At 35.6% G+C, this 19,506-nt stretch overlaps 1 protein-coding gene across 3 annotated transcripts in view; it reads left to right on the top strand.

The window, feature by feature from the left end:
- TMEM131L (transmembrane 131 like) overlaps positions 1 to 19,506 on the top strand; it is a 168,259-nt gene that overhangs the window by 99,484 nt on the left and 49,269 nt on the right. For all 3 annotated transcript variants that reach the window (XM_077139755.1, XM_077139756.1, XM_077139754.1), the window contains exons 8-20: positions 2,674 to 2,751; positions 2,943 to 3,096; positions 4,056 to 4,114; positions 4,444 to 4,552; positions 6,171 to 6,270; positions 6,770 to 6,923; positions 7,491 to 7,661; positions 8,961 to 9,030; positions 10,115 to 10,232; positions 11,666 to 11,807; positions 13,947 to 14,056; positions 15,026 to 15,098; positions 16,500 to 16,627. In XM_077139755.1, coding sequence (XP_076995870.1) covers positions 2,674 to 2,751; positions 2,943 to 3,096; positions 4,056 to 4,114; positions 4,444 to 4,552; positions 6,171 to 6,270; positions 6,770 to 6,923; positions 7,491 to 7,661; positions 8,961 to 9,030; positions 10,115 to 10,232; positions 11,666 to 11,807; positions 13,947 to 14,056; positions 15,026 to 15,098; positions 16,500 to 16,627 — 1,466 coding nt within the window. The remainder of the gene's footprint in view (positions 1 to 2,673; positions 2,752 to 2,942; positions 3,097 to 4,055; positions 4,115 to 4,443; positions 4,553 to 6,170; positions 6,271 to 6,769; positions 6,924 to 7,490; positions 7,662 to 8,960; positions 9,031 to 10,114; positions 10,233 to 11,665; positions 11,808 to 13,946; positions 14,057 to 15,025; positions 15,099 to 16,499; positions 16,628 to 19,506) is intronic.

The following is a 19,506-nucleotide window of genomic DNA, read 5'->3' as shown; positions in this document are numbered from 1 at the left end:
CCAGAGTAGCCTTTTAACTGTATTTGAACTCTCTCTGCCACTGATGCTTTATTGATTACATTTCTTTTTCCCCTTTTGGTCAGGGTGGAATTGTTGATCCCACGGTGCCAGGTCTGGATTCACCCCTGGGGTCCTCTCCCACGTTGCCAGGGGGAATTTCACCCCTGGATATCATGGCCCAGATGGGGGGATGGCAGTGATTTCACTTGCACGATTGGGCTTAGAGACAAAGGCCACATCTGAGCAACAACAGAGGTCCTCCAGAAGTAACTCTTAGGCATGCCTAAAAGTAGTTTAAGCTTCTCTGCTACTTACATAAGCTTCACAAGAGTAAGCCTAATGATCAAGGGCATGGCCTATTGATTTGGGTGTCCGTAAAGTTTCACACAGTATCAGGGGTTCCCTGATGATAAGGTGTAATAGTTCCATATTCTTTCTCCCATCCCTCAGAGGACTTTGCCAATACTTTTTGATTATAGGTGCCTGACTTTTGCAGTTATTGTGACTGATCTGAGACTTTTGCCTAGGGCTCTGGGAAGACTTTGAAGTGTTTTAAGCCTTTAGTGGCATGATCACATTTGCATATTTGTAAACTCCCTCCTGATGTAGTGTGGAGGGAGATTTTGTACTAGGTTTTTTTGTTTGTTTGTTTGTTGTTGTTGTTGTTAGTTGGTTAATTTGTTTTTTTTCATGAAGTAAGGCAGGGATCCAGAAATTTTTCCTCTAAGGGCTGGAAATGAATTATTTTTGGCCATGTGGTCCATATGGTCTCTGTTGCAACTACAAAGCAATAGTCACAGAGAGTGTGTAAAGGAAAGAGCCTGACTATATTCCAGTAAAACTTTATTTATAACATGGGCTTCAGGCAGGGTTTTGGCCCTGGTTATGGTTTGTTGACCTCTAAACTCTTGAAATGAAGATAAGTGAATGGATTGAAGAACAATTTAGGAGGCACCATCAGAAACTTGACTATGGATTTGTTGGAGGGGAGGGTAAGAGAAGGGAAAATGAGGTTAATTTCTAGGTTTCTGGCTTAAACAAGTGTTCATATAAGGGTGACATTTCCTAAAATGAGGCACACAGCAAGGGTAGCTGGCTTGGAGTAGATGAGGATTCAGGTAGATGCCTAATTGTCCATTGGACATACTGATCTACAAAGAGGTCTGAGCTGGAGATATAATTATGGAAGACTTCATCATGTCAGTGAGCTCCCCTGGAGAGAGAGTGGGGAAAGTGGGCACAAGATAGAATTTAGAGAGTAGTTCCAGAGTCCAATGGTTAGAGGAGACAAAGCCAGCGAAGGGGTAGCCAAAGAGGAAGGAGAAAAAACAAGAGTAGGAGGAATGGTTAATGGTGTTAATGAGGGGAAGGGATAAGCAAAACGAGAAGTTTCTATTGGTTTGTTAACACAAAGATCATTTTAACTTTGGTTAAAGCAATTTCAGAGACTGGTGGATTCTTTTTATTTGTGTTTGACGGTGAGATTTGTGCACAGAAAAGACTTAAAAGTCTGGTTCTTCCTTAAGATTTTAGGTTCCGTTTACAAAAAACTGCTAGTTCAGTGGCATTTAGTACATTCACGTTGTTGTACAACCATCACATCTGTCTGGTTCCAAACATTGTCATCCTCCAGAAGGAAACCTCATACCCAAATTTACACAGTGTGTGACCTCCCCTTGTCACAGCCCCTGACAACCACTAATCTGCTTTCTGTCTTGTTTGTGGATTTACCTATTCTGGATATTTTATGGGAAAGGAATCATTCAATATGTGAGCAATAAAATTTTTAAAAGAGCCTCAGTGAATGTTTGGTTCCATTTCCAAAAATGAAACTATGTCATTCCGGGCTTTGGGATGCCTTCTTACCTTGTTGGAATTTTTGATGTTCTGATTGTGGCTGTCAGGCTGAGCACCTTTTTATAATCACTATGCCAGTAACATCAATTTTAAAGAAAGAAGTATCTCATAGCCAGGCCCATTAGTTCCACAGGCTGCAGTACCTAAGTTTTCTGTGCATTCACCCCTATCCTACCACCTTGCTGTAACCCTTGATTGGATTTTGTATTTCTTTGTCTTTAAGGTATGTCAGTATCAACCCATGTGACTAAGAATCCTGCATTTGTCTCATATACTCTATCTCTTATAGCCATAGCTAGTCCAGATATTAAACATGGATACCCAGTTGAATTTTGAACATCTTTTATGGCTTTACCTGATTGGGGGTATAGGGCACGGATCACAGCCTCTAACCTCATTAATTGAATGTTCTTGGGAGAATCTGTTTTAAAATAAAAGTGGATTCCTGTGTTTAAACAAAATGTTCAATATGTATTAAGAAATGCCAAATTACAGTGTTCTTATGTATATTTAGGACATATTTGCCTGCTTATTGCCATAACAGGAGCTTTCATGTTGCCCAAGAAAGAGCTTATGATTTCCATGAGGCTTTAAACTCAGGGACAGTACAGATTTTTGTCAGTTTTGTTTGCAGTTATATTTCTAGTAAATAGAATAATACCAGTATTTAGGAAATACTCAAATATTTGTTCAATGAATAAGTAAGCAAGTGAATAAATGTAGTTTCTGAACAAATGATAGATTGTTTACTGTTAAATACAAGATTAAGCCTTTTGCTTCCTTTTTAAGTTCTGTTCCTTTTTTTTCTTCATTTAGGCAGGAACCACTAATACTAGCCTCTTGCAGGTGCAACTGAAATGTAGTTTGCATAATAAAGTGTGTCAGCAATTACAGGTAATTATTGTAGTGCTTTCTCCTTGCTTTTCTTGCTGCCTGTTTGCTTAAAAACAAAAACAGAACATTTCTGTTCTCAGAAATACACATGCCCTTACCTTAAGTATTTATCTTTTTCTATAATTTGGAACCACAAAGTTCAGATAATTTTTTTGAGTTGTTCCTTTTTTCCCCCCTACTTCGGATCGCAGAGTTGTTATCTGGAATCTGATGATGTTTTACGGCTACAAATGAGCATAATTGTAACAATGGTAAACTCCTCAAAAGAATTGGAAGAGAACACACAAGATTTGTTAGATCATCTCTCTATTGTCTATGTAGTTACAGATAAATCTGAGACTTCAGGTAAGGTGGACTTTTAAAGTTTGATTATAATGTGTTAGTGGGAACCTGTATCATTCTATAATATTGATTGCAGATAATAGTGTCATAGCAAACAGAACAAAAGAGCCTTTGCTCTTTTAAATTATTGGTTCTCAATCTGCAACAGTGTATGATTTGAGGGGGATAAATTATATGAGCCATGAAATTTATCATGTGGGATTTGTAATTCATCTAGCATAGAAACGGCTTTAGGATATAAATATATGTATATGTGATACATACGTGTGTGTATGTGTGTGCATATGTATTTTTGTGTGTGTATATGTGTGTGTGTGTATATATATATATCCGGAGAAATAGATTGTACAAAGTATAGCTTTATATTGTCAGTATTAATTGTCATTGAACTTGGTTTACTTTCTAGTCCTCAGAATTGGCTGTAGTCTGATGGATCAGCAGGAAAACTTTATTTTCCTCAGATTTATACTTTTTTGGTGATTCCCATAATAGTCAAGAGGACATTGACTTAGGGAAAAAACTTGTAGGGAATTTTTTTTTTTTTTTGTGAGGGAAATTGTAGTTTAAGATACCAGAGTTTTGGTTTTCTCAAAGTGCCTGTCTGAATAAGGAAATAAGGGGCGGTCTAACCAACTGGAAAACATCGCTTTATTTGAAGAGGTCCAGTTGGTTAGTTTCATTCAAAGGAGTGGTAGAATTCCCTTCAAGTCAGCATTTCTCAACTGCTAGTTCTTCCTCATTTGGATGGTTTATGTTGTGAGAGAAATCTTTTTCTAAGTATATTTATTCCTGTGACTTAAAAGGATACAGACCAAAAAATAGCTCCTAGTTTCAATTTTAGTGTTGAAAAATAAGTTACGTTTCTTATAGAGATGTGTCTTGTGATATTTTAATTACTATATTAAAATATGAGAATGAGATGGCTCTTTATTTTAATCCCCTTTCTCTGATCTTTCGGACAGATGATTCTGCAGTAAATATATATATATTACATTCAGGAAACAGCCTTATATGGATACAGGTAATTGTACATGCTTAAGTAAAGTACAATTTGAAATTATAACCGTGTACTTAAGTGCAGAACATGAGGCTTTTTTGGGAACAGATACAGAACACTTGTTTTCTATACCCTTTTGCTTTAACTTAAACCCAGTTCCCCTTGCTTTGACCCCATAATTGTATGATGTATGTAAGCACCCCACTCTTCCCCAGTACTGCTGCAGATGCATCTGCTGGGCAGTTACCGTGTATGTTAGTCAGTGTGTGTTGGTTATTTTAGTAGCGTTGATCCAAACTGGATCACATATTCTGACAGCTGAAACTAATAATGTGGATCCTTTTTTGTTATAGGATGTACATCATTTCTCACAGAAAGATGCTCTATCTCTGCAGTTTGAACCAGTACTGCTCCCTACTTCTACAACAAACTTTACAAAAATTGCCTCTTTTGCTTGCAGAGGTACAGATTTTTAAAATATTTAAAATAATCTTTTTATTTTTAGCTAGCTGTTTATGAAAAGTGAGCTGTAGCTACAGATTAGGCATGGATTTTAGAAAATAAGTGGGTTTGTTTCAATCACACAGCTATAGTAGTTGTAAGAGGTAGTGTAATGATAAAATAAATTGTGGATGCTGCTGCTATTCTGTTGCATATGAGGATTTTGAGCTTACAGTTGAACTCAGTTGGTGATTTGAAAGGCCAGAATGTAAGATGGAAGTGGTGCTTTCACAGATGAGGCAGTTGTACTGCTCCAGTTTTGTTTCTTTGTGTACAGTGTGATGTAGGCTGTCTGGTGAGTGTAACCCAACCTGTCTTTAGGTTCTTACAGTTTAAAAAAAAACTTTCTTATAGTTAAAGAAATGCAGATGGCTTTTAAACATATGAAAACCTGCCCAGTCTCACTCATATTCAAAGAAATGTAGATTAAAGCAACAAATGAGTTGCAGTTTTTTACTTAGATTGATAAAGATAAAAAAGGTTGCTATTATTTTGGGTTGGTAACAATTAAGGAAAAAAAAAACATGTATTTTTGACAGGAGTATGTATTGATGTAGGCTTTTTGGAGAGAACATTAGCAATCTCTCTGAAAATTTAAAATGCACATGTGTGGCCTTGGATCCTTAACTCTAATTATGAATTTATTCTGCAGATATATTCATGCATGTATTCAAAGATGTGCATTGTTTGTGCTAGCCGTACAGCTAAGCATCCATTGATAAGTGACTGGTTAAATTATATAGTTCATACATAGGGGGTGTACTCTACAGCTATTAAAAAGCATACACAGGCTTGTAATGCAAGCTGTGTGTGTATTAGTTTTCTTAAGAAGAGTATATATGTAGTTGTATGTGCATAGAACTCCTGGTAGATTGCTAAAGAAATGGCTGATTGTTGCTTTCTTTGTCTGAGATAATTGGGAAACTGAAAGACAGGTAGGTTTTATTTTCACATTGTTTTTGTTAGAGTTTGAATTTTTATTTTGGACCATATTTATAGCTTAAAAAACAATTCATTATTAGCACCAAAGTTAAGTATTCAGTATTTAATATTACGACCTAGTTAGCTAAAGGTTTGTTTTGATAAAATCAACAGTGTTTTAAAATGGATCCCCACTTTTTACTGTAGAGCTCCTTTTTGCTCTATAGGTTTTATTCCTTTTCTTACTCATGCCTCCACATGCCCCTTTCCACCCCACCCACTAAAGCTTCATTTTTCACTTTTGTCATTTCTGGCAGATTCTAAGGAATTTCCTCTTATTTATGGTGAAGACAGATCTTTGTAAAGGAAAAGATGCAAAGTGTTGATTCTAATTCCCCCCCCAAAGAAGAACTGAGAAGTTTAGTTAAAAAAAAAAAAAAAAGACAGCAATTTCCATGTAATCGGCAACAAACTAGTAAAGAAAGGAAGCTTTTGAAAAAGATTTTACCATTTCTGTGTGATTCATTATTTTAATGGAGTGAAACTGGAGACAAACTTGTAAAGTAACTAAAAAGTTATCAATAAAATATGTATCTTCAAACCTAATTAAAGAAAAAGTATTTATTTTTCACATTTATTTCTTTGTACCTCAAAACAGCTACATCCTGTGGCAGTGGAGTTATTTATACAGAAGACGTGAAGAAAATAAAGAACACTCCAACACTAAAAGCCTGCCTCTCCTCTCCTGTGGTTCAAGGGTAGGTTACTTCTGTTTTTTTCTGAAATCATAGGATTTTTTTTTCCTAGAGATGACTTACAAATATAACCTATGTGACTTGTTTGATTCTCTTTCTTTCTGTCTGTACTTTTGTTCCCGTCCATTAGCATTGATAGCCCCGGAAGAGCTATTAGCAGGATGGGGAGGAGGAAGGTGATTAATTTGGTTCTGAGATTAGGTTTTCAGCCACCTAGTGAGGCCAGGCATGGTAGAGGAGTTGCTTCTTGGCAACCCTTGTTTGCACTGCATTTGGGTCCTCGTCTTGTCCCCGTGGCTTCTGAGTGCCATCCTGGTCACAGCCCAGTTGCTTTCCCTTTGGCCTCCAGTTTCTCCAACGTGAACTAGAAGGCTGAAAGAAGTGATTCCTGAGGGTCATTTCAAGGACAGCATTCTGTGGGCTTTATCTCCCTTGCTTTTGTTTATTAGAGCGCTGACGGTCGTGGACCAGGGCTGATGGCACGTGTGTCCTCTGTCCACAGGTATTTTAGGGTGGATTCTTCTACAGCCCAGTTCCACTTAGAGACTCAGGAGAACACGTCGGGAGTTTGGTCTATATGGTATCTCAATCATTTTGACCATAGTATTGTATTAAATGATGTGTTTGTTTCCAAGGAGGCCAAGCACATTTTAAAGGTATTATATTTTTCTCCAAGTTTTAGCCTATTTAAGCTTTGTTTAAGATCTGATGCTATGAAATTAAGTATTTAAAAAATTCAGTCTTCTGTGAAAGCAATATTTTTCTTTTTAACCTTTTCAGCGTTACCTTGGAGCTCTTTTGGTTTCTGTTTGCTTTGTTTTTAACTATTGTTCAGGGAACTCAAAGGGATCAGAATATATCCTTTAAAATATTTGCTCTTACTATTATTCTAAAATATTTTAATGTATTATTTATACTGAAAGGATTGCATTTAGTAAAATTAAGTCTATTTAATGAAAAAAGTTGTGGTTTTTGCAAAATACCACCTATAAAAATTTCCAGATTGCTTTTGTGGAATTTAAAAACAGTAGCATATTAAACATTGATTTCAAACCTTTTATTCATTAAAAACATTTCAGTGCCCCAATCTGAAAATAATTGAGTAAAATTACATTTTATAAAGACGTTTATATTTTCTAGACAACTTTAACATCATATTTATAATGATTGTAATCATAACTAGTGTTAGGAAAAGTAATTTTTCTCGCTTCTTTTCTTTTTAGATTCTGAATTTCACTGGCCCTTTATTTCTACCTCCAGGCTGTTGGAATATATTTTCTTTGAAACTTGCTGTTAAAGACATTGCCATAAATATATTCACCAATGTGTTTTTGACTACAAATATAGGTGCCGTTTTTGCAATACCTCTACAGATTTACTCGGCACCAACCAAGGTATTGTTTACAATGCTACATGTGTAATTTCCTTAACTGTTTCTTTTTAAAACTTTTGTTATGATGTTTGGGTTTTATTAACCAGGTTAAGCTCATATTCTTCAAGGCTACCTAAGAAATTGAAGGATTTACCAGGCCCATCTTAGATGATAAATTGTTTAGACACCATAATGTGTATTTGGAAAGAGTTTTATATTTTTCGTAATATAATTTAAGTTTCTTGACTCAGATAACACATTTCAAGTAATTTAATAAATCTCATTTTCATTTACTTCCGAAATTTGTAGAGTAAGGAATATGTGCTTGCAGTAGAAAACACAGTTGAGATTTTATTGCATACTTGCAGTGATTTCAAATAAATTACCTGGTTAAATGCTTTATTTAGACCTCTGTTAAGTGACTCTCAGTATTCTTTGAATTTCCTTAGTGGACCAGATCTAAAGCCTGAGAGGGTTCATAGTTAAGAAAATACGTTCTAAAATCCGGGCAAATTGTATTTAGCTTAGATCTTATCTTAAACATGTCTCATTTTTTCTTAATGTTTATTTATTTTCAGTTAGTTATTATTATTGCTTCTTTTGATCCAAGCTATTGTGTATAACGCTGGATTCTAATTTTTCACTATGAGATATTCATATAACCATCTTTATGATTTTTCTCACTAGCATTGATGTTTCATAGTTAGAAATGCCTATGTTTAGATACAAACAATAGGACTTCTAAAATTAAGCAAAACAAAATGTAAGGTTAATCCCATTCATTAGTATTTTGAGCAGGGGTGATTTCTTAGAAATTTCCTTTATCTAATCAAGAGAAGAAGTAAGAATGGGAGGGAGCAGGCAGGTTTCAGATGTAATCTGTGCTCTCCAGACCTATAGGAAATGAGGTATTCATTTAAAAGTTCTAATGAGCTAGGAGTTACTAGAAATTGGTTTATGGCTTTTCAGAGGTTTAGCGTACAGTTAAAAAAAAAAAAGTATATAGCACCAGAAATGTCCCGATACTAATTTAATCTTCAGTTCAGAAGGCAGCTCAGTGTCTCCTGAGCCCCCGGGTTGTCATTATGGTCATTGGTTATTAAACAGAACCCACTGTAGTCATCCTTACTGTCAGAAACAGCATGTATCCCTCCATCAAGAATAGGGGAAATGAAGAAATTTTTATGTTCTAGTTGGTCGGCATCTAGTTAAAGGGAAGTTGACTGAGTGGAGGCCAGTGTCTGCTTTGCATTTTAGTGCATTAGGATTTTTGTGTTTAGTGTTATGTTTTAAGTTATTCATATATTACTTTTCAATCTAGGAAGGGAGTCTGGGTTTTGAAGTGATAGCACATTGTGGCATGCATTATTTCATGGGAAAATCAAAAGCAGGTAAGTATTTTACCCTTAGGCTTTCTGTAGAACTATAGTTTGGGGGGGGGGGGAATGTAGTAAGGAAAAAAAATCAGCATTTGTAGATGGAATAGTTCCATGTATGTAATTGCAACATATACTGTTCTTAGAGAGCATGATTGTTAACAGAGTGACTAGAAGTTAAGAATCTGAAAAAACATGAGGTGATTTTATAAATAATGCCCCCCTTATTCTTTAGTAACATATTCATGTGGAGGATTTTTTCATATACATTATTGTCTCGATCATCATAGCATCCTTGATGACTGGGAAAACTGAAAGGCTCTGATTTCTTTTAACAAAAGAGCTGACTAGAAGTTAGCAAAAATAGGTTGGAATTACATTGCATTTTCCTGGAAGACTTCAGATACAGCAGTATAAACATCTTGGTGGTGGTTATTGCGTGACGCAAAAGGCCATAGTTTTGATATAAAAGCAGTTTCTAGTCTTCTTTTCCAACATTTGATTGATTAAAATATTCTGTTGTTAAAATGTTTCATCTAAGGAGAGTTTTAAAATGGAGAGATTTCTTGATTGGGAGATTCTTATTTTTAATTTCTGATACTTTCTTTAGCACAGAAAGACAGAACAGATTAAGTAGAGAGGGTGAGATGAACAGACCAGTTTATGAACATAACCTTATATTGGCTCAGTGTCTGCTCTCTGTCCCTTTTTTGAGAATCACTGTGTGCCCATCAGTATTCTACAGAGTAACTTGAAAGACTCACATTATTAGCATTTACGTAGTTTAGACTGTAAGCTGTTAAAAATGATCCAAGTATAGTAGTAACTTGTTTCAGGCTATATTTATGGGCCATGTGTCTTTTACGTTACCTTTACATAATTCAATTTAATTTTGTTTTACACATGTTTGAGTTGGTATATCATTTGCCATTGAGTTGGAGAGGGAATTTTAGTAAAGCAGTCAGAAGAAGGAGGTGGCATTTATTCACTCTGCAGTCCTCTCAGTTTGAGAAGTTTTATAGTCTGCCCTTGGCATTAGTCACTAATTGAATTGTATTTTTTCTGTGAATATAAATATTAAGTCTGATCTAACTTTTAGAAATTCCTAATTGGCAAGGGAGCCTTTCTCTGGACCGATCTTCCTGGGATGTGGATTCTGAACTTGCAAATAAATTGTATGAAAGATGGAAGAAATTAAAAAATGGTGACGTGTGCAGGTAGGTCTTCAGGTTTCTTCATTGCCATTATTCAGCAATGAGGAGACACAGTTACATAGTCCTTTTTGAACTTGCAGTACTGGATTCTTAGTAATTGATATTTCTCTCCTGCTTTTTATTTTTTGGCTTATTTCAAACTCAATATAGTTGAAAGAATAGTACAATGCATATTCATCTATCTTCTCCTCAACTAGATTCTCTAGTTGTTCATATTTTACCCTCTTTGCTTGATTTCTGTCTACACATATCTCTCTGTATATGAACGCACACGCTTTTTATTTTTGCAGATTGTTTAAAAATATAAACTGTAGCAATCATGATATTTCGTCCCTCAGTATTTTAGCATGTATTTCCTAAAAAGGATCTTCTCCTACATATAACTACATTACCAGTTATCATACCCAAAAACCTAACATTAATATAATTACATTATGTAATATGCAGTCCACATTAAGAATTCCCTTAGTTGACCCAAAAATATCTGTTAGAGCTGTTTTTATTTTCCCTTTTTTTTTGAATTCTGGATCCACTCAGGGATCATGCATTGCATTTGTTTGTCATGTTTCCTTAGTTTTCTTTAACTAGGGCATTAACCTTTTCAATCTTTCATGACATTGACATTTTTTTAAGAGTATAGGTCAATTGTCTTATAGAATGTCCCATATTCTGGCAGTTTTTTATTGTTCCTTAAATTTACATTTGCACCAAACACTTTTGGCAATAATAATACTATTTACCTAGTTGTGTCATTGCATCATATTGGGAGGGATGTATAATCAGTTTTCCAGTTTTTGGCTTTGCTAAATTGAATCATTTGGTTTAGGTGATGTGTGGCTGATCTCTCCATTCTCTAAAGATACCTTTCTCCCTTTGGAATTAATAGGTAATATTTGGGGTGATAATTTGAGAGTATATAAATGTCTTGTTCCCTAGGATTGTTTCACCCAGTAGTTTTATCACCCATTGATAATCCTGCCTGAATCAGTAATTAGATTGGTGGCTACAAAATAGTGATTTTAATTATTATGTTCATTCTGTAATTATTAGAAGATATTCTAGAAAAGAATTCTCTCTTTTTTTAACTTAACTATGGATTCATGGATTCTTTAGTTAGTATGTTGTAATCTTTGATTATTGTTATTTGTGATACCAGGTCCCAAATTTGATTAGCTGATCCCAGATTTGACTGGTGGGAGCCTCTTCAAGCTCCTGTGTCCTTTCGACATGTTTCTCTCTATCATTGAGTACTTCCTTGCTTTGTAGTAACTAAACAGGACAATCTGGGCTCCTGGTACTCTCCCTTTTTCAGACCTAGAATAAACTTTTTTTCCCCTCAAGGAGCCCTTGTTCCTTTAGTGAGAGTGCTATTTAGTGATTTCCCTTTATTTTTTAATGTCAAAATAAATTTTTGTAATACTTTCTTTCTTTATCAGGAGGAATGTTTTAGGAATGACTCGGTTGCCCCACTTGAAGAAATCCAAGGAGTCAGAATCCTTTGTTTCCTTTTTGCCTCGTTTGATCGCAGAACCTGGCCTTGTGTTAAACTTCAGTGCAACTGCTCTCAGGAAGAGTGTGGTGAGGATAGTGTGTCTTTTAACCTGTTTGTCAGGGACCAACAAGCTCTTTTTTTTTTCTTTTTGAGTGTACCAAGGTATTTTCACTTCGGGGTATTGTTTTAGCCAAAATTAATTAATTTAAATTCGCCTTCAGTGACACCATATGCGGTTCGACACTTTTAGTAGGGAGATGTCAAAAGAGCCCAAAAAAGGAGTAAAACTCTCAACAGACCAAAAATCGTTGTGTGCACTCTGCTTTACAAATGCATTTCATTTATGAAGTTTATGTTCAGTTCACAGTCTTTCGTTTCGGTAAATCACTTATCTATTCAACCGCAGACAATAGAGAGTATCTTGACTAACACTCGCTTACACGGGAACTAGTTTCATAACGTGACGCCCAGAGAAATGCAGAGCTGGTGTGGTAGCCCTGTGATGAATCAGGGTCTGAAGCTTTCTGTCTGTCTGTCCTGCTTTCTTCGCGTGTTCCTTGGGTGTGCTTCTCTTTGTCATGTAAGAGCAGCAGGAGAAAGGACAGAGGACAGAGGTGACAACAGAAGATGTCTGCTTCTCACTGGCAAACATTGTATCACACAGACACCCCTGATTTTAAGAGGCTGGAAGAGAAGAGGGCTGGAAGTGGAGGTCAGGTCATTTAACCCTCCCGGGGTCTGCCACGGTACCCTGATGGGAAATTGTTACTTTTGTTTATCTTTACATCAGATTTAACGAACACTTGTTCAAGAATATTTATGAAATTTATTTTCTCTTCTGATTCAAGGTATTGTTTCATAATTTAGATACATTTTTCTTAAAGTACTGACCCAGAATTTGATGAGTTGTTGCATTGTATTCTTAGTCCTATAATTGTCTTGTCAGATGTGTTAGACAAATCATCGTCAGACTAAAATCATCGTCAGACTAAAAGGCCTTAGTTCTAAAATAATTTTATTCAGTAGACCCTTTAAAACTCTTGAGTGGCTTATTTGTTTTAATGGCTTGGCTGTAGAATATAAGCGTATACTTAATGACTCCATTTTCAAGTAATTGTAGGGCTAAATTAACCAAGATGCTTTTCTTCATCTGAATTTTTGGAAACCAAATTGAAAATGAACCATTTCTTAAACGATTCCATCTTGATAGATTTTTAAAGCTTATACTTTCTTACCATCATCAGCTTTAATATTAGGATTCTTTAGAAAATGTAGTGTTTTAGTCTTGGGATGAGGTAGGACCTCTGTCTCCTCTCCCTGGAAACCATTGGGAGTTTATATGGAAATTTGTTCATTCTTCTTACTTAGATACATGCTTACCAGGAGTTTCATTTGAGTCACCAACTTTACAGTTATTAGGAGGGATTCTTCAGATAATTAAAATTTGACAAAAAGTAAGTTAACAGTTTCTTTTGTCCTATGATCCAGCAAGTATAATAGCTTTGCCTATATGTTTTATTCATAGATCGCAAAAGAATGATTAGTAAAAATGATATGAGTTATAATTTATACCTCATCAGGTACTCATGGGATGCTCTAAGAAATGTTTTTTTTCTTTAAAAAAACCTATTTTGAAATAATTTTAAACTTAGAAAAAAGTTTCAAGACTAGTACTAAGAGCTCCCAATTACCCTTCACAAATATTCATCAATGTAATGTTTTGTCAGATTTGCTTTATCAATCTCTTTCTCTCTCTTTCTATCCACACATTTTTTTTAATGAGCCGTTTGGGAGTGCATATCTGACATTATGCCCCCTTACCTCTAAATACATAGGTCTGAATATAGTAAGAACAAGGACATCTTACGTAACCAGAGAATAATTATCAACATCAGGAAATTATCTAATCTGCAGTTCATATTCTGATTTTTTCCGGTTATCGCACTGGTGTACATTATAGCAGATTTTCTTTTGGTCCTGGATCTCACATTGCATTTGGTTGTCAGGTCTTCTGAGTTTCCTTTCATCTTCCTCAGCTTTTCTTTGCCTTTCATGACACACTTTTTGAGGTCTATATAGGCCATTTATTTTCTAGAAAACCCCACAGTTGGAGTTGTGTGGTGGTTCTTTGTGGTTAGGTTCAGGTAATGTGTTTTGGGCAGGAATAACTCAGGAGAGATGCTGAAACTTTCTTGGGGTTTTCCTTTTCCTTTCCCTGTCTTTAGGTGAAGTACTTTGTGGTGAAGAACCCTTCATCTTTGCCAGTCTACCTGCAGCTCCTGCCTGTCTCGTTGTATCCTAGACCTGAAGCCGTAGTGCACCTGCTCCACAAATGGTAACGTACCTCGACACATGGAGACTTTCTGATGATGGGCTGTTTAAGAAATGCCGTTATGACTCAGAATTACTTGGAGTCATTCACTTTTTCCACCCAAGTCCTGTGTGTGGATGTACACAGTATTTACCCAGTAATCCAAGGGCCTGGTTGCTGAGATCCGTGGTATGCGTATTTTGATGAGAATTATTGGTACTGTTTGTTGTGTGGTACTGCTTCAAGTCCATTTCCCAACAGAACATTTGTTCCTTTGATTAGGGAATTTTTATCATCATGATTTTTTTTACCTGTGCTCCTAAAAGTTAGGCTGTAAATCATGTTAATCTCTGGGCAACATAAGAAATGAGTTTAGTAGTCTCATATTTTCTAAGCAAGGGTTTAAAAAGATAAGATTATAATAGTATTAGTTCATGTTTGTTATATCGTAATTTATTTTCACATAATCACAGTTTTGAAAGATCTGCCTTGGCCCAGGGTTCGTCAGACTTGGCACTAATAGCATCTTGGGCCAGGTAATTTTTTGTGTGTGGGCTGGGGAAGGACTGTCCTGTACCTTGAAGTAATGTTTAGAAGCATCTCTGGCCTGTACCCATCGATACCAGTAGCACCTCCCCAGTTGTGGCCACCAGAAATGTTTCCAGACAGTGCCCAGATTCCTCAGGGGAAAATTACTTTCAGTGGATAATCACTGCCTTTCAGATTCCACAGCCATGAACTATTTGGAGGAAAAAAAATCTTCATATGGTTTATTACCATTACTTTATAGTCTGTGCTACAAAAGTCATTCATTCAATATTATTTATCGAGCCCTTACAATGTGCCAGGTATGTTGCAGGGCTACATATACTGACAGGATGAGATGAAGTGTGTGCTCACATGTATATAAATTTATATACATGCACACACTTATGTTTTTTCTTCATTGACAGTTTTGAATACAATTTTAATCACCTGTTTCTTTTTTTATAGGTTTGGTGCTGATATGCAGATGATTAATTTTACAACTGGTGAATTTCAGCTCACCCAGGCTTGCCCTTACCAGGTAGGATGTCATCTTTACTGGGAAAAAGAATGCTGACAAACTGGATGCATAAGTATATGGGCTTCACTGATTTATATTTTAAAGTATCTTTGCATACATTATGTGGCTCTCTTATTTCTGTTCTCAGGTATTACGTATACATAGCAGATTTTCCCAATTAACTAATGCACTAGGAGTCAGTTTTAATTGGTTGCAAATTGTTTTAATTTGATGACTTAGATTTGCATGAATGAAGAAATAACAGTTGGAGGAGAGCTATAACAAAAAAGAATAAAACTTGAAACCCTGAATTTCTGAAAATTTCTGAGCCCCTGAAATTCTTTTTAGGGCAAGGTAAGGTAAAAGCAAACACATTTTTAAAAGACCTGCTCTAGTATTACTAAATTGGTTTGTGGTTTTAGGGGACTACCCAGTTTCTGTGAAATAATCCTCATCTATAAAAGCATTCTCTACAATTCTTAAGTCTTTGGGCAGTCATTTTATATACCTTATTTATGCCATTGTGTGGCATATAATAACTACTTAATAAATGATGCTATTATTAAAATTTTAATACCAAAAGCCACCAGCTTTTTCTTCAGGATGAACATTTTATATATATAAGCAGAGTTTCTCCCTTCATGAAGTTTATAATTTTAGTAAAAAATAAATCAAATATCAGCACCTTTCTTCTTTTATATAGCATGGGAAATGCTAACAATGATCAAGCGATGAATTTCTAAATTGAAAGCATAGGAAAGTGAAATATTACCATGCAGATTATATAGTTAACAGCTCTAAGAAATTAATAAATTGTTTTAGTGACAGGAAGCTAGGAAAAGCAGAAGAGGGAAAAGTCTATTTACCACAATGATAAGAAATTAAATCTTTACTATTAAATTTAGAGCATAGATTTATTCAGAGAAAGTTACAGAAACCTTGTGAAGTATAAAGGCACATGTTCATAAATAAAGTTCTCTCTTCTGACTGGAGACACTAAGATGATTTCTGTTTAAACTTAAATTCCATATTAGGAGAACTTAAGGTGTCCAGCAGTGCATGGATGGTTTTGGTAGATCCCTGCCACGTTCAGGCAGAGGCTGTTTGGTCTATTTTGTAATTGAGGTTTTACAGTCAGAGGCACCTTTACATCGAAGGCTAGTTATAGCCCCAACTCCTAAGTTGGGGTAAATTGTTTCGGTATCCCTGTCAGGACCTCTGCTGTAACTTCTCAGCAATGACTGGAAATTGTTTGATGGTATCAACCTTAAGGAAAAACAAGCTCAACAGGTTGATTGGGGGAATTGGGTCAAATCTGGACATTAAAAGAAAGGTAATCATTTTTGTAGTCTAAGTTGTACTTAATGGACATGGAAGCTTGCTTTACAGGATTTTAAAATTATGTTTATTAATAATTTGCAGGGTGTGCCTTCTGAGGAATCCAGGTTTGGCATCCTCCACTTACATTTGCAGCCGTTAGAAATGAAAAGGGTTGGTGTAGTTTTCACACCAACTGACTATGGAAAAGTAACATCACTTATACTAATCCGGTAGGTATGTCTCCATCAAGAATATTTCTTCCTTGTTCACTCATCTGTCCTAATGTCTTTCTCAAGAATACCTATCTCTCTGGCGAATAGTTAATGCTTAAGACTCATCACGTAATCTTCCTGTGCCTCAGTTTCCTCCCTTGTACAATAGGAAAGTGTGTTCATTAATCACAGGGGTAGTACATTTCACAAAGCATCTCCTCTGTTGCTGTCACAAAAGGCACAACACACACCACCTATTTCTTTGTCCTTAACTTAGAAAAATAATTGAAATCCTGCTATAAACATTTTCACTCTGCAGTGGTTTGAACTTCCACCCCTCTCATATCTCTCACTTGCTCTTGGATTTCTCCTAACCCCAAAGGACAATGGAAAAAGTGCTTCTTTGGACCCGATGGTATTTTTTACTTGTTTCTCTTCTTTTTAAATTATAGTTATTGCTAACTGATTTAAGCAGATAAATGTTTTTGCATTCTGAAATTTTCTTTGTCTTTATTGAGGAACTTCTTTCAAAACTTTACAGTAAACTCAAATCTGTGTTGATGCCTCTGTACTGGAGAAAAGTCTAAAACATAGTTTTTAATAAATGATATTTTCGTAATTTTTAGAGCCTTTCTGGTATCAGAGCAACTGGCAAAGAGTCTCTTATTCTGGACTTCTTTAATATATAAGCATTTGTTCTTCCACAAGTGAATGCTACTCGAAATAAATAAGTTTGTCCTCTTAAGCATTTTAACTCAGACTTCCTAATGGCTTATTCACTATAATGTGTCTCATTTTGAAGCATTCTTCATAGAAGAGCTGAGGTTTTAGGAAGCGCAGAGAAAATCTTTACTTCATCCCAGGTTAAGATATCGCAGACTTGAAAATAAAGTCTGAATGTTTTATAATAGCTAATTTAGTTTTGATGGTTTCTATATTGATAAGACACCCGATGTTTTTCTGTAAACAATATCAATTGTCTAAAGTCTTTTAAGGGATTCAGTAAAGGTGTTTTAATACTTTAGATGAAGATGAAAGGATATTTCAGTATATTTTGCATAATTAGAAAGATAAAATGAATTCTGTCTCTTCTTCTGTGTTGTATACATTAATGATGACTGCTTTTCAGCCCAGCATGTCATTTCAACATCATATCCACTTTTTTAGTCGTAGGAATCATGATTCAATTAAGGAAAAGGCAAAAGCTAGTTTGAATGAGCTTTTGGTTTGTTTTCTATGTTAATAAGAACTAGACTATGTATATGCCATTTCTTGGCTGGTATTTTAAATTCTTTGATTCAAAAGAAACAGAGTTTTGCTTTTTAGAATCATTCCTAAGACAGAATTTCTTATGGCCACAATTACTATGAAAACCCTTTCATTCACCTTGGAAACCATTTTTATCAATTTATTTAAATCTTTCTTAGTGGTACTCTGTGGCCCCCTATTCATTTCTTTTTCTTTTTTTTTTTTTACAATATGAACATTCTTTTTTTTTTCATCACATAGTTGTATATTCATCATCATGATAATTTCTTAGAACATTTGCATCACTTCAGAAAAAGAAATAAAAAGAAAACAGGAAAAAAATTCATGCATGCCATACTCCTTACCCCTCTCTTTTTCATTGATCACTAGCATTTCAATCTACTAAATTTATTTTAACATTTGTTCCCCCTACTATTCATTTATTTTTAATCCATATGTTTTACTCACCTGTCCATAAGATAGATAAAAGAAGTATCAAACACAAGGTTTTCATAATCACACAGTCACATTGCAAAAGCTAAATCATCTTCCAAGAAAGATGTCTCCTGGAACATAGCTCTACATTTTTAGGCGGTTCCCTCCAGCCTCTCTATTATGCCTTAACTAAAACGGTGATATCTATTTAATGTGTAAGAATAACCTCCAGGATGAACTCTCGACTCTGTTTGGAATCTCTCAGCCATTGGCGCTTTATTTTGTCTCATTTCTCTCTTCCCCTTTTCGGTAGAGAAGGTTTTCTCAGTCCCTTGGTGCTGAGTCCCGGCTCATTCTGGGATTTCTGTCCCACATTGCCAGGAAAGTCCACACCCCTGGGAGTCATGTCCCACGTAGACAGGGGAAGGGTGGTGAGTTTGCTTATCATGTTGGCTGAGAGAGAGAGGCCACATCTGAGCAACGGAACAGCTTCTCTGGGGGGGACTCTGAGTCCTAATTTTAAGTTGGCTTAGCCTATCCTTTGCGGGGTTAAGTTTCATATGAATAGACACCAATTTGGGGGCTCAGCCTATTGCTTTGGTGGTCCCCACTGCTTGTGAGAATATCAAGAATTCTCCATTTGGGGAAGTTGAATTTTCCCCCTTTCTCACCATTCCCCAAAGGGGACTTTGCAAATACTTTTTTATTCACTGTTCAAATCCTTCTTGGATTTATCGAGGCATCACTCTGGACAAACCTACAAAACCTCATGTCCTACTCAAGGTTCCATGTACTTATGGTGTTCAGTTAAGCTGTCCACATAAGTAATATTAGGAAATGCACTAGTCAAAATGTAAATTTTGTACTAATAAACATTTTTTGCTTTAGTCTCACACATAAGTTAAAGTTTTAAAATGTTAGTTACCATCTGTTTTCAACACCCTGCATTATTGACATTCCATTGTTCTTCCTTATGCAAAACATTTTTAAATTTGTACATTTAGTCACTGTCATTATACTCTAGGCATTCCTAGATTGTAATATCTCAGTCTTTATTATTTGATTTCATTTGTGCCCCCAGCCCTCCTACCTCTATCATTCTCACATTCAGGTTCCTTCAGTGTGCTAACATTATGCATTACAGTTAGGTAGTATTGTGTTATCCATTTCTGAATTTTTACAATCCTGTTGCACAATCTGTATCCCTTCAGTTC

This window comes from Tamandua tetradactyla, chromosome 22, assembly GCF_023851605.1.
Source record: "Tamandua tetradactyla isolate mTamTet1 chromosome 22, mTamTet1.pri, whole genome shotgun sequence".
In the NCBI taxonomy this organism is placed as follows: domain Eukaryota; kingdom Metazoa; phylum Chordata; class Mammalia; order Pilosa; family Myrmecophagidae; genus Tamandua; species Tamandua tetradactyla.
Note: the sequence above shows the minus strand (reverse complement) of the source record. Positions and strands in the feature narration are given on the sequence as shown.